Raw genomic sequence first — 14,046 nt, forward strand, 5'->3', positions numbered from 1 at the left:
GTTTTCTCGATGCATGGTGAGCAGAGCACGCACACAGTCTCATTGTTTTGTTTCCACTGTTTATATTTACTTTACAGAGTAGTATATACTTTTCAGCTGACTAATTAACTAGCTAGTCCCGCCCTTATAAAGCCTGCCATAATTCTGTGTGTAATTGTCTGCATTTCAGTGTTGCCGCACTATGCTGCTGTTGGCTGTGCGACCTGTGCTGCGCCTAGCTCGATGAGAACATGTACCTGCGTTTACGAGAGAAGTTCTTAGCAGCTGTTATTATGTCCAGATGATGACGTGCGCCGTCCACAAGTTACGAGGATCAATTATGACACTCTTTGGTCTTGATGTATAGCTAGTGTCGTTGGTTTCTACGTACCTGGGTTGTGTGTATATGTATGCATGTGTCATAAACATGTGTTGCGAGTTACTGTGTATTGGGTCCTGACTGAACTATCATTTTTTTGGGTTTTTTTATCTGTAGCCATAGCTAGCTGGTAATGTAATTAGTTTGTTTGTTCATGAAACCGATTTTCGTCACTTCATCTCTGCTCCGTGATTCAATGTCCTGAATTTGATGATGACTTTCTCATGTTAGTTATTGTCGTTCTGCCGTTGTTTAACCTTGTACCACTAGCAGGACTCAGAAAATGTTGAAGACATTTTACTAGTCAAGTGGAATTCTTTGATATATGTTATCTTGCCTAATTCATAGCTAGCAAATCAACGTACAAGTAAAAGGATGACAATTCAACCTGACTAGACCACGCCTACATATCGATCAAACTGAGAAATTAACTATTTCTCGGTCGTTGGAGTTTCCCGCTGAAACTTGTTCGTAGAGAACATCACAATAGAGGTCCATAAATTTGATAAATCGAACAATTTATTCCATAAACATGTAATTCTGCATCCGACCTTACAAACTTCGCAAGCACGAGTACTTTCAGTCTAAATCATGGTTCAGAGCTCTAATGCTCCACATGGCCACTGACGTGCCCATTAGAATAGTTTTGTTATGGCATTCAGCAAACATGGTGTGCAAGGTTTTTTCAAACACCCCCCCCCCCCACACCCCCACGCTGGCCATGGTGCCGCTGTCGTTCGGGCTCAATCTAGTTGTCCTTCACGACAGCCATGAAGGATGCGACACCGCTATCGTCAGGCCATGCATCCAGCTTCTTTGTTGACCACCCCCCACACCCGCAACCATGGGCGATCTTCTTCTCTGAGCCCCCGTCCTTCGACTCACCGCCACCAATGACGAAGTGGGACCACCCAATGATCGGTATGGTGATGTTGCCAAACTTGAATCTTTTTTTCGAAAAGGAGGTTGATGAGTGGAACGGCTTGTAGAAAGAAGATCTAGATGGCTTGTAGAAAATTCCCTACCACCAAGTTTTTTTTAAGGGAGGTTGAAACCCTAGCCTATGCATCAAAGCCACGGTGCAGGTTCCTCTATGGGCTGACTGTTTCAATTCTTGGGCTTCTACTGTTGTGTATCTTTTGTCTGCTAACCTATTTTGGCCCGATCAAATAGTGGCAGATCCAAAACTTTCCAGCTGAGAGTCAATAGTGTCATACGACTATGGCGTGTATCTTCTCTTCAGATAGTATATAGTAAATTACAGAAAACCACCACATTAGGGGTTAGGATTTCACTTCGGTACTAGTCTACATTTTATTTACTAAAAACCACTGGATTAGACTAAGCGTACGGTTGCTAGCGAATAAGCGCGAAACTGACAGGAAGTGCCCACCGGCCAGGCCAGCGTGGTTTGCCACCGTGGCAATCCTCAACTGAACCACACTCCATCTCTCCTTTCTCCCTCTGTTCAGCTCGTGCCCCGAACCGCCCGCGTCTTCCTTGTCTCCGGCAAAACGCCGCCGACCTCGGATCTGCTCACCCACTGCCTCCCAGATCCCTTCGTCTGCACCTTGAGCACCCCCGTGCGGCCGCTGGTGCCCTCGCTCTCGCCCCCGGCCGTCCCGAGCGCCCCAGCCATGGTGCTCCTCCCCCGCTGCCTCATCTCCTCGTCGCGGGCCGCCTCCGGCTACCCCCTTTCCTACCAGTCGCCTCCATTGGCCTCGCCGTGCCTACATGCACGCGTGGGGCATCTCCGCCCGTCGAGCCGCGCCCCGGAGCGCCTCCATTGGTTTCGCCGTGTCTGCGGCACTACTACAGAAAGGCTTATCAGTAACGGTCGGAAAAACAACATCAGCAACGGTCGGAGGCGCCGTTACTAATTTCCTGCCAGTAATGATGGGTATCATCAGTAATGGTCGCCCCAACCGTTACTGATGTACCATCATCAGTAACGGTCGCTTTGCCACATCAGTGTCGGGCGAGCGACCGGCACTGATACATTTTCAGTAATTAAAAAATAATTTGAACCACAGAAAATATACAGAAAAATGTATATTTGGAATACACAGCACAGCACAGAAAAATACACAGCCACATCATTTAAAACATACAAATGTATATAAAGCCGCATCATTTAAAGCATCTCACTTCACGACATTGATTACAAAGTGTCAAAATTTCATAGCAGAATCAAGTTTGAAGCTATTGTTGTGGGTGAATCCTAGTCACCACTTGTTCCACGCGTTCGTAGAAGTCCCCACTAGGCTTGATGACCTCATTGTTGATTAGATGGGCGAACTCCCTTTGAATGTTATACACGACCCATTTAGGTCGGTGTGCCATTGTCATTCGGGGCCGCCAGTACTCTTCCACAACCTCGATTGACCCCTTTCACTCAGGCTTGAACATGCTAGAATTCTCCAAAAGGATGTGACAGCAGTAATAGCCACAGTACACACTGTCGGCCGGCTGTTGCTGGCAAGGGAACCTATGGTTGTGGTGAGGCTCGTCTTTATAGCCTTTACCAGCTAGTTTTCCCTTGCTCCCAACTTTCCAGGCAGTGTTAATGATTGATTTGATGGGTTTCCAGTAGCGACCTCGAACACCCTTCTTCGGAAGTAGTGAATCGAAATAGTACACCGCGGACCAAGGCAAACAAATGAGTAGTGTCACCCAATGGTCTCTGTTTTCAAAAGAAACAAACTTTAGTAAGTAAGGGTGTATAAGAAGGACTGAATTAGAAAAAACAAACAGTTTCATATATAAAATTCAACTTACTCCAAATCAAGAAAGAACAGGATAAAATCGTGGTCCGCGTATTTCTCCAGACATGCCACCAAGTATTTAGATGCCAGGGTTCTTGAGGGATCCTTTTCTGGCTCAAGACCGATGTCACCGTAGTTGAACACCGGGAGGTCTAGAATGGCTACTTTTTTTACCTCCATTCGCCGCATTTTCCTTATTTGGTAGGCAAACCACAGTCTTAAGAGGTTGATATCAAGCTTTTGGCGATTGAAGAGGTGGAACAGTTCGTTGAACTCCACACTAAAGGTGATAGGACGTTCCTGAATGCTCCCAGTTTCTTGGTCAAAGAAGCCATAGTCTTGTGGGATTCGAACATTGATATGTTGGGCATGCTGTTGAGAACCAGCTGATGCTTGCATGTAGAACTGATAAAGCTCTTGCATCTCTCTGGACACGGCACGCAGGGAAGCTTCGGTGAGCATCGGTCTTCCAAGATAGTAAATAAGCACCCGGTCAAACTCCCTAGCCACGAAATAGGATCCGTCTTCGAATCTCTGGCCTTGACGGGGGTTCTTCATGAGAATGTCAGGCCTATTGTCTTCCCACACTCTAGTCATGTCAGGCACATAGTGCATCTCATCTTGCTTGACATTCGAGAAGTCCTTGATGGTCTTGCCGCCGCGCCCCCTCTTTTTATGCCTCCTCTTATTGTCCCAATCCTTTTGCTCCTCTGCCTTTTACTTGTCATCGATCTTGCGGCCACCCATGGACTCAGCGGCACCCAAGAGAGAGAAGGTAGGAGGGATGCTTCCAGCCTGTGCCGACCCTGTGGTCTGGCTATCTTTAAGCTGTGGAGGCATCGACATTGCCCGCTCTTCATCTCCGCCGACATCGACAGTAGGCAGTATCCTAGGGGAAAGGCCGAGCGGCGATTGAGAAGTACCTTTGTGGGCGGAGGGAGATGGAGTCGTAGAGGGCCGGCGTTGGTTGTAGAGAGATACCAAGCTCCTAGGCCACATTATGCGGTAGTTGGACAACCGCTTAGGATATCCACGCCTTCCTCCGGAGGTAGCGGGATAGCATAATCACGATGCTCCTCGACGACGGAGTCCACCATCACACTCACTTGTGTGTCGTTCATAAGAATGCCGTGCACTAGTGGCGGTGATTGTATGGGCATCAGGCGGCAAATGGCGCCTACAGGCTTCCCAGGCTTGTCTACGTGAATACGACACTTCACCGGTGCCTGCGCGTAACAAGAAGAAGGCATATGTGTGTAAGATCTTTATTCATGAAGGTAAGGAGTGAAAAAGAGTTTGAAAAGTATGCTTACAAGCATGTTGTCGCTCAGACCCGGATCGTTATCCTGGATGCCCTCACTTGGGTCCGGTTGGATAGCGGGGGGGTTGTCCATGCTAGGAGCCGGGCTGTAACCTGGTGTGTATGTGTCATCGTCTTCCATACGTGTGTCGGAGGTTGCGCTGCTCTTCAGCAGGGTGCTCTTTCGTTGGGGAAGAGGAGGAAGAGGAGGAAGGAGGTTCCTCAAACCGTCCACTCTTCCCCCGAGTATGGCGTTAAGGGCGGGGTGGTCTTTGGCCAATGCCAACACCAAATGATGGATGGCTTGCACTGCATATTCTCTTGACACCTCTTGACACACCATAGATGTCTGCTCTCGCGCCTCCGTCTTAACTTGTTCTATTATTTCAGCAGAAGCGGGGAGCTTTTTCTGGACCCTGCTTCACTTCGGAGCAGGCGGGAAATAATCATCCCAGCAGGCCCCTGCTTCCCCTAGTACACGGCCCGTGTGCTCCGCCTTTTGCAAGCCGGCGGTCAGAGCCGACTCCCACCTCTTGCTCTGCACGGAGTCGGCGGATGTTTCTGACCTCTTGCTCTCCTCCCATTTGTGGGCATTTTCCTGTTATCATATAAAACAAGACCAACGTGAGTATATATGGATCATGAGTGTCATAATTAACGCCGAAAACAAATTAATGCACGTGAACCCTTACCGTAAATTTTTTAACAGGCGGCTGCATTGGCTCAATGCCGCCCACTCCTCTGGTGTCATGTGCTGACGTGCATATTCTCTAGCACGTTTATCCTCCAGAATGTTATGCACTGGAGGCACCCTACCTGTCGCCTCGAGAATTCAGTCCTGCTTGCGCCAGACCTTCCTCTTCCCCTCTTTCCCTGCACTCCCTAGCCTGTGGTTCAACGGCTTCCTCGCACGCAATGCCCTCCACTTTCTAGCAGTGGTTTTCCAAGTAGCAACACCATTTCTAAATGTGCCCAGTACTCCAGGTCCCAGAATACGAACCTCCTTTTCCACACGACGCCTTTAGGTTCCTTATATTTCTTCGCAGCAATCTTTCCGGGGACAACTTCAAGATCGTTCACAATTTCGAGGATTTGCATACCAGACTTCTCCTTCGGCGTTGTCCCGTGCTCCGTCTTACCATTGAACCTTTCCTTGCCATCTCTCTAAGGGTCTTTAGCATCCAACCACTTTCGGTGGCCCATGTAAACAATTTTGGATGAAGCGGGCAAGTTCTCTGATGTCGTGTTTTCCCCGCACTTTGTATAGGCCTTGTAGCCATGTGTCACCTGCCAGGGTAGTCATGTACGCAGGTCAGAAGCGCTGCTCTCATCGTGAAGTACTCCCTCCTGTTTGCGTCCCAAACCACTCTGCCAGGGTTCCAAATCTGCTTCAGCTCATCCTTCACTAGCTGCAGATATAGATTTAGGTCAGATCCCGGCTGCTTTGAACCCGGTATGAGCATGCACATGTCGATGTACTTTCTCTTCACGATTAACCATGGAGGAGGTTGTAGACAAACAAGATCATTGGCCATGTGCTGTGTTTGTTGTTTATGTTTCCAAAAGGATTTATTCCGTCAGTGCTGAGACCGAGCCTCAGGTTTCTGGGCTCTGCCCCGAAATCTGGAAATGCCGTGTCGAAGTTCCTCCACTGAGTCCCATCGGCAGGGTGTCTTAGGACCCCAGCTTCCTCCACATGGTAGTGCCCGTCAGGATCAAATGCAGCCTGCGCCGGATCGTGATAGACGACATACCTCGCGTCCTTAACGTTCTGCATCCAATGCTCAACTCGGCAACCTGCCGTAACATACCAGACAGTCTTTGCCAGCCTGCCCTACATCACTTCTTCCCCATCGTCTTCGCCACCTCTGGCGTTTTTCTTCTTGTATCTCGATGCACCGCATATGTGGCAGCTCTCATGGTTCTCGTACTCTCCAATGTATACCATGCAGTCGTTTGGGCATGAATGATGTTTCACGCAATCTAATCCAAGCGGGCATGTAATCTTCTTTGCCTCGTATGGCATCTTGGGCAACTTGTTTGGCTGTGGAAAAACCGAAGCAAGGTAACTCAACAAGTCCGTGAAGTCCTTGTCTGACCAGCATGATGCTGCCTTCAGCCTCAAAAGTTCGAGCGTTACTTCGAGGACGTTGTTTTCTTCGCCAGCTCCATCATACAAGGGTGTGTTTGCGTCGTCCAACAATTTTTTGAACTGAGCAGACTCTGCCTCATCTTTGGGGTCCTCCAGCTGGTCCCGTAGGTACGGGTCGTCTAGCATTTCGGCAATCTTGCCACGTGGAGCTCCTTCACCTTCCACATTAGCCTCCTCATCGATCCTTGTTTCTTCCTCAGAATCATTCGCCAGATCATACTGCAGGACATCATCATCTTCGCTACCGCTACCGACATCAACCGCATCCTCCCCGTGACAAGTCCAGCGTGAATAACCTTCCACAAAACCCGATGCCAGCACGTGCATCTGAACATCTTCAGGCTTCATCATGCATGTGTTTCCACATTTGCGACATGGACAACACATCATCACAAGTCCTTTTCGTTCCATATCACCTTTCGCGACTCCAAAAAACACCGTCCATTCGGTTATCCATTGAGCATTGATTCTTTTCGTGGCGTACGTCCAAAACCGGTTCTTCGATCTACAACACAATACACAAGAAAACACAAAGGAAAATAGTTAGCCTAATAATTAACAAGGAGATTAAGGTGTTAATTAACCGGGGCTAACTAAAAATTTGAAATTAGGAACATTCGGAGAGAAATTAGAGGCCGGCGAGAAATATCGGAAGGGAGAAAGAGCTCGCAAGGGAGAGGGAAGCTCCGAGCGAAGACGAGGAGGCCGCATTTTGGCCGGCAACCGAAGCTCAAAAATTTCAAATTGGTGAACTTCGAAGAGAAATTGAAGGCCGGCGAGATAGATCGGGAGGGAGAGAGAGCTCGCAAGGGAGAGGGAAGCTTCGGCCTCGAAGATTGGAGCTCGCCGGCCATGGAGATGGGGGCGCCGGCGGGGGGAGAGAGGAGGAAGGGAGAGGGAGGAGGAGGGGCTACCTGTTGGGCTCACCGGCGGCCATGACGGATTCGGGCAGGGCTCCATCGTCGCCGGAGAAGAAGGGGCTGCAGCTGGTCCGTTATGACGCGCAGCGCGACCAGTTGCGGCTCTGCCCCACGTACTTAAACCGCGACGATCGTCAGTGGCGGTCGGGACTTGGGCGACCGTTACTAATAATAGGGGGTACATCAGTAACGGTCGTTTTAACTCGACCCGTTACTGATGTACCACACATCAGTAACGGTCGGGCCGAGAGCGACCGTTACTGATATGTACCACACATCAGTGGCGGGCACGTTAGGGCGACCGTTACTGATGTGTGGTTCATCAGTAACGGTCGTCTCTTAATCGGCCGCCACTGATGTCTCTCGCGAGGAATGATGGTACATCAGTGACGGTCCCCTCACGCGACCGTCACTGATGTATGGCTGGGTGGGGACGGACAGACCTCGTTCTGTTCATCAGTAACGGTCGCAGCTGCGACCAACACTGATGTTATTCATCGTAACGGTCGCGTCGGACCTGTTACTGATGTGCCGTGAGATATAAACCCTTTTTTTTTAGTAGTGCGGGGAGAGGCAGCGCGCGGGAGAGAGCGGCGGCGAGCGGCGGCTCGCAGGGCGCGCGGGAGCGAGCAGTGAGCGTGGGGCGGCTTGGAGCGGCGGCCGGAGCAGGGGCACGCGCGGGAGCGTGGGGGCGTGGGGGCGCGCGAGGGCGAGCGACAGCAGGCGCGCTGGGGCGCGCGAGAAGAGAGGCGGCGCGCGGGGGGCGGCTCGGAGCGGCGGCGCGGGGGGAGCCGCGGCCGGAGCAGCGGCACGTGGGGAGCGCGGCGGCTCGTAGGGCGCGCCGGGGCACGCGGGGGCGAGCGGCAGCAGAGAGCGGCGGCGCGCCGGGCGCGCGAGGGCGGCCCGCAGGGGAGAGTGGCGGCGCGCCGGGCGCGCGTGGGCGAGCGGCAGCCCGCAGGGGAGAGAGGCGGCGCGCGGGGGGCGGCTTCGAGCTGCGGGGAGAGAGAGGGGGGGGCGCGCGGGGGGCGGCTTGGAGCTGAGTCGCTGCGGGAGCGGCGCCCGGAGCAGCGGCACGTGGGGGAGCGCGGCGGCGCGCAGGGCGCGCGGGGGCGAGCGGCAGGAGAGAGCGGCGGCGCGCAGGGCGCGCGGGGGCGAGCGGCAGGAGAGAGCGGCGGCGCGCGGGGTACGCCGGAGCGAGCGTCGGTGGCCCACGGGGGCGAGCAGCAGCGCGCGGGGGGCGACCGGAGCAGCAGCTTGGCGGCGAGGAGCCTCTTGGGGAAGAAGGAGAGGAAGGAGCAGCAGACGAGGGAGAGCTTTGGGAATAGCAGAGAGAAAGGCATTTGCCATGCTGGCACGCCCACATGGGCCTGACCGGTGGACCCGCTTCGTCAGAAATGGGTCTAGACGCTAGCTAACGAGGGATTAAGTAAATCCGGTGGTTTTTAGCAACCAAAACGTAAACTGGTATCAATATGAAACCCTAACCCCTAATGTGGCGGCTTTGTGTAATTTACTCGATGGTATATCTATTACTATATATTAAATTTGAGTTGTGGTGATTGCCGCGGGCGCCGTACATCAACTGCATTAAATTTACATGAGTATGGCACTGCGTCCCCTCCTGTACGTCCCGATGCGAACCCTCCTCCCTTCGTGTAAAAAAAACCTCTCTTGTCTTCCTGACCAGCGCTCGCCGCCTCCCCCGACCGCTGCTTCTCCTCCCTTCGCCGCAAGCCTCGCGTCTCGTTCTACACGCCGCAGTCGCCCTCCTCCTCTGCGAGCGCCGTCTCCGCCGGCAAAGATCTATGGACGGCCCGTCGCCGCCGCGCTCCTCCCCTGCGCACGCCGTCATGGAGACTGGATCCGCCGCTGCCATGGATAATAAACGGTCTGAGAGAGAGTCGATGAGCCAGTCCATCGGGAAAGATGAGGTGGACGAGCCGTGGAGGTGAGAGAGAGGCGACGAGGCGACGTGTCTCTGAAGTCGCTCACGCACGCGAAAGTCAACCATGGCCGCCGAGGCAGCAACAACAGAAGAGGCGCCGCATGAAGCGGCGGTGGCCCTCGCGAGCTCGCTGCAGCCGCACATGGCCTTGGCCTTCTTTGCGTTGGCAGCGTGCACCGTGGCGAAATCGGCAGAATCAGAGCGTCACCCCTCTTCCATGACCATGCCCCATTCCCTCTTCCCCGACCACGGCGTGCCCCAGTTGCCTTGTCTCTAGAGGCGAAGCACCGCAGCTAACGAGGCGCAGTCCGGCGAGATCCAGGCAGAGACAAGGAGATGTGGGGTCAGTGAGGACAGAACGATCCACTGCCTTGTGCTTCACCTCTCGTGAGCTCCTCATTCAGATTCATTCCTTGATTCAACAAATCAATGAACTCAGCCTCTATTAGGACATAGGGCGATGGAGATTTTTTTCCTTTTTTCGGAGATTCTGTTTTGGTTGTTTGTTCTTTCCAGATATTTGTTCTTGCATTTTTCTATGAAAGATCTCGTTACTTTCCGTTCATTGTTCAGATCTTTCCTCCAAATGTTCATGTTTCTGATCTTGTTTCATTTAGTTCTTGCAATTAGTTCATGGTCAGGGAAGACAAAGAGGAAAGGAAAATTAGAATTAGAATATAATAAAACCATAAGAAAAGGAATAGCAGGAAGAGATCTGACCAATCTGAGTCAGCTCAACCTGATTCGATTTCCCAATCAATATGTATCTTTTGCATCTGTTGTATGAGGCCACACCTTGTGTATTTATATACATGTAATCACATCATTCAGATTTTTAGTGTGTTACATTTATATGCTTTGGACTGGAAAGATTAGAATCCTTAGATAGTGTATACAGATGAAGACCATCTCGTGTTTGGTCCATGGCAGCGCACGGACATTTTCACTGGTACTCTTTAATTTTTGTGTATGTCTTAAGATATCAAAATGGGAAGGCCCGTTCAAGGTTCAGGAAATTTACCGTTCTGTAGCCATTAAGCATGACGGGGATACTAACGGATATTTCAGGTCACATTCGGCCCACGAACAATTTTTATAAGGCCGGGCCCCGATATTTCCCATTCATCGCGACTAGTATCGTCAGCCCGGACCATCACAGTCTTCCACGTTGCCCTTCCTCCCCACCCACAGCTAGGCACCGCTGCACCAATCGAGAGGAGAGGGAAATGGCGATGGCGGCGGCGAGGAGAGCGTTCCTGAACCATCTCCGCGTGCCGGTGGCCCACCCGGCTGCCGCCGCGGGAAGCGTCTCTTTCGCTAGGCTCCTGTCTTCGACCACGGAGGTCGAAAAGGGGTCGTTCCTCGACAAGGGCGAGGTCGCCGACCGCGTCGTCTCCGTCATCAAGAACTTCCAGAAGATCGAGCCTTCCAAGGTAAGCCCGATAGTATACGCTTGTACAGCCCGTTTGGTAGACCGATACATGGGTTCGTATCTCCTAGCATATATAGGTGTGTATTTAGGGTTTTTGGCTTCCGTCCCTGTTTGTTGCTTCATGTAATCGAGTGAACTGGATCGTCAAAGAAGATCTGGGCGGCTTTAGCAAATCGAGCAATTTTAGGAAGGCTGGAAAAGAGAGGGGTAGAAGAAACGGTGGCCACTTTCCTATTTTTCTTGTCGATTATAATACTACTCCTAAGATAGTTAAAAAAATTATGTGGAAACTCATCTGATTAGTGAGTGAGTTATTTTGGGGTGGACACTGGACACCCTATAATAGTCAAGTTCCAGCTTGACGCATGTGGATTAATTTGATGCCTTAAGTACAAGTTCACTTGCAGTAACATTGTTTGCTTAAGCCTCAGAAACTTGTAGTTTCTCACCATCAACAGAACCCCATTTTCTTTTCTTCTTTTGTCTCTGATTGTGTTAACTAATCGGCTGACCCTGGAACCAGTGAGCCTCTTGTCACTATACTTCTCATGACTGAAATGGACAAACATTGATTCAATGTTATGATGTGATGTTTGCTAGAGCTTTAGGTTCCCTGTTTGAAACAGCATTGTTCTTTTCACCAATTAGTCTTCCATAACCACACCAATAGTAATGGAATTTTAATATTTTTCACATGAACCTAGTTCTTGCAGGAATAAAAAATGTTCTAGCATCGGGCCAAAATGCCAAGTCTTTAGTTTGCAGGAAATAGTTGTTTTATGCACTTTCAGTTAAATTATATTAACGTGTTCTTTGATAATTCAACTACTGGGGTAAATTGCACTATTGCTCTATTAGTTTATTACCAACCAAAATAATTCTAATTTATGTCGCTTATAATTCGATTCATCTTGTAATAATTGTAGACTCTGCTTTCAGTTAAATTTGTTTGATCTCTTGCATTAGTGCATAGGTCTTAATTTCGGCCAAGGTTTTGGTTACTGGACCATCCCATAAATGGTTGTACTAAAGAAAATATTACCATTTAAAGAAAAATTCATGAAAAATTGACAATTTTTATCCTTTTGTTCAGAAAATTCAGCGAAGCCATTCAAAAATATTAAGTTTTTACTGTAAAGAACCGGTAGATTCTGGTTACTAGTCGCACCGCACCCCTTCCTGTAGAATAAGCTTATCGGTTGCCAAAACCTTGCTTTCAGCTATCTGTTATGTAATCCCTTTAGCATTCGTTGTGTAATGAAGTTCTGAGTTTTGTGATGTATTTGAGCATGAGTTTGTCATGAATTGCATAGGAATTTTCATTCAAAATATGGGGATCAGAAAGTAAATGCTAATCGGCGTATATGAATGGTATTAATCGAGCTAGGCACTAGCTTGTCAAGCTGAGATCAAGCATGCTAATTAAATTCATGCTCAAGTTGAGTAGTTTAAGTCAAGCTGATATACTTGACTTCAGCACGGCTGCACCACTGCACCATATTTGGTCATTTCATGCTGTAGCTTTGGGTCATGAGGATGAGGCAGACTCTGCGAGTAGCTCAGAGTTGTCTTAAGGATGGCCATTGGATTCAGAACTAGTATTGTGTGCCTGCACTGTGTGTGGTTTGTCTGCAAATTGCTTTTGCAGGGCTGTGACAGTGACACAATAAGGATTGAGTATTGTTTCTTCCGGTCAAGATTTTAAGACAATCTGCCTGCACACTGACAGTTTTGGTTCAATATTACAACATTTGCAGTGTTTGTACAGTAATGAGATTTTCTATGCTGTTCTAGTGTTGGATAAAGTTTTAATTCTCGTTAGGTAGTTTATCGGTATTCTTTTTACTATCCATCTATATTTGCAGTAGTTCTCCATGCACTGTACTTGAGTGGTATTTAGTGTTGTTTCTCACTTTCTGTAATGTTTGTTGAGAGAAGATTAATTTATATTATGCAGATGCTGTAAATTGCCATTAAGCAGCTCTTATTTTCCCCATGAAATTTTGCAGGTGACGACTAATGCACATTTCCAGAAGGACCTTGGGCTGGACAGCCTGGACACGGTCGAGATTGTGATGGCCTTTGAGGAAGAATTTAGTTTCGAGATCCCAGACAATGAGGCAGAGAAGATTGATTCTATCAAAACGGCAGTCGATTTCATCGCCTCGCATCCTCAAGCAAAATAAGTTTGCATGCAGCATGTCTTGGTTCCGGCGTCTACGTGATCTTGCCCCCAGAACTAATGTTCCCCAAAGGATCTGTTTTTCTGTATTTGCCCAGTAGGTGAATGTTCTGAGGTTTCTCTGTTTATTTTTGTGCCTCTAATATCAGGTCTTGGTTCTCTTTCTCCGTCCGATCGAATAAATGATGCACCAGTTTTGGATTTATGATCCTATTTGCTGACGATCACAGCTTCTTTTAAAGCCAATGTTGTTATACTGGCTGTACTCTAGCTGGCACTAACTTGTGTAAATTGTGAAACTAAAGCCTTGGTGGGATTTGTCTGGTTTTGAATGGGTACCGCGAAATCGGTGATCTGGTGATCTCACGGAACCACCACACTAGGCTCTGCTTGGGAAGCCTGTAATTTTACACACCTGTAAACAGGGTACAGGTATATTTTACTGAACACTAACAATACCAGTGTAGACACCAGTATTACAGTGTAAACAATGCTTGCTTGTATCCTGGAATCTTGAGCAGAAAATTGAGCTGAATTCTAATAGACTATGAAATAGCTGAGCTACTTGAATTTTTCTTACCAATAAGCTGAGCAAGAACAAAATATTGCCTATAGAGCACATGATAAAAACGTGTATAATCTTTCATATAAAAATTGAAGAGCTTTTAAACATAAGCATGGAAGCGAGACTGACAGGTTGCAAGGAGAACTTTTGATCACGGGTTGGCAACAGTCATGAACTTTTTTGCTTGAAGGACTACTTTCTGGAAATCTTACATGAGATCTTTTCAATTAATTAACATAACAGAACAAATCTAGTAAAGTTCTCCTTGTGATTACAGTAGGATTGAACCAAACGGTCTTGAACAGCCAAGAAGCACTTGAATACGAAGATCCTGCAGTAAACATATGAAAAACTCATCAACCTTGGTTAAATGACACAGAACTGACAAATGTTTTTTGGCTGAATCAGACTGCTGTGGCTATTTGTT

General features: G+C 48.9%; 1 protein-coding gene across 1 annotated transcript; it reads left to right on the forward strand.

Moving 5' to 3' along the window:
• Positions 1-10,566: 10,566 nt before the first annotated feature.
• Positions 10,567-13,386, forward strand: LOC100844879 (acyl carrier protein 2, mitochondrial). Its single transcript, XM_003568519.4, has 2 exons — positions 10,567-10,873; positions 12,882-13,386. Exons 1-2 carry the CDS (start codon positions 10,667-10,669, stop codon positions 13,056-13,058), a joined length of 384 nt encoding a protein of 127 aa, XP_003568567.1. The 5' UTR covers positions 10,567-10,666; the 3' UTR covers positions 13,059-13,386.
• The last annotated feature ends 660 nt before the right edge of the window (positions 13,387-14,046 follow it).

The sequence above is a fragment of the Brachypodium distachyon genome, chromosome 2 (assembly GCF_000005505.3).
Source record: "Brachypodium distachyon strain Bd21 chromosome 2, Brachypodium_distachyon_v3.0, whole genome shotgun sequence".
Lineage (NCBI taxonomy): Eukaryota > Viridiplantae > Streptophyta > Magnoliopsida > Poales > Poaceae > Brachypodium > Brachypodium distachyon.

Bases quoted from the DNA above. Each gene is read 5' to 3' on its own strand.
- LOC100844879 (XM_003568519.4), top strand. From the start codon at position 10,667: ATGGCGATGGCGGCGGCGAGGAGAGCGTTCCTGAACCATCTCCGCGTG. The intron at 10,874-12,881 runs GTAAGCCCGATA...GAAATTTTGCAG, and splicing joins AGAAGATCGAGCCTTCCAAG to GTGACGACTAATGCACATTT.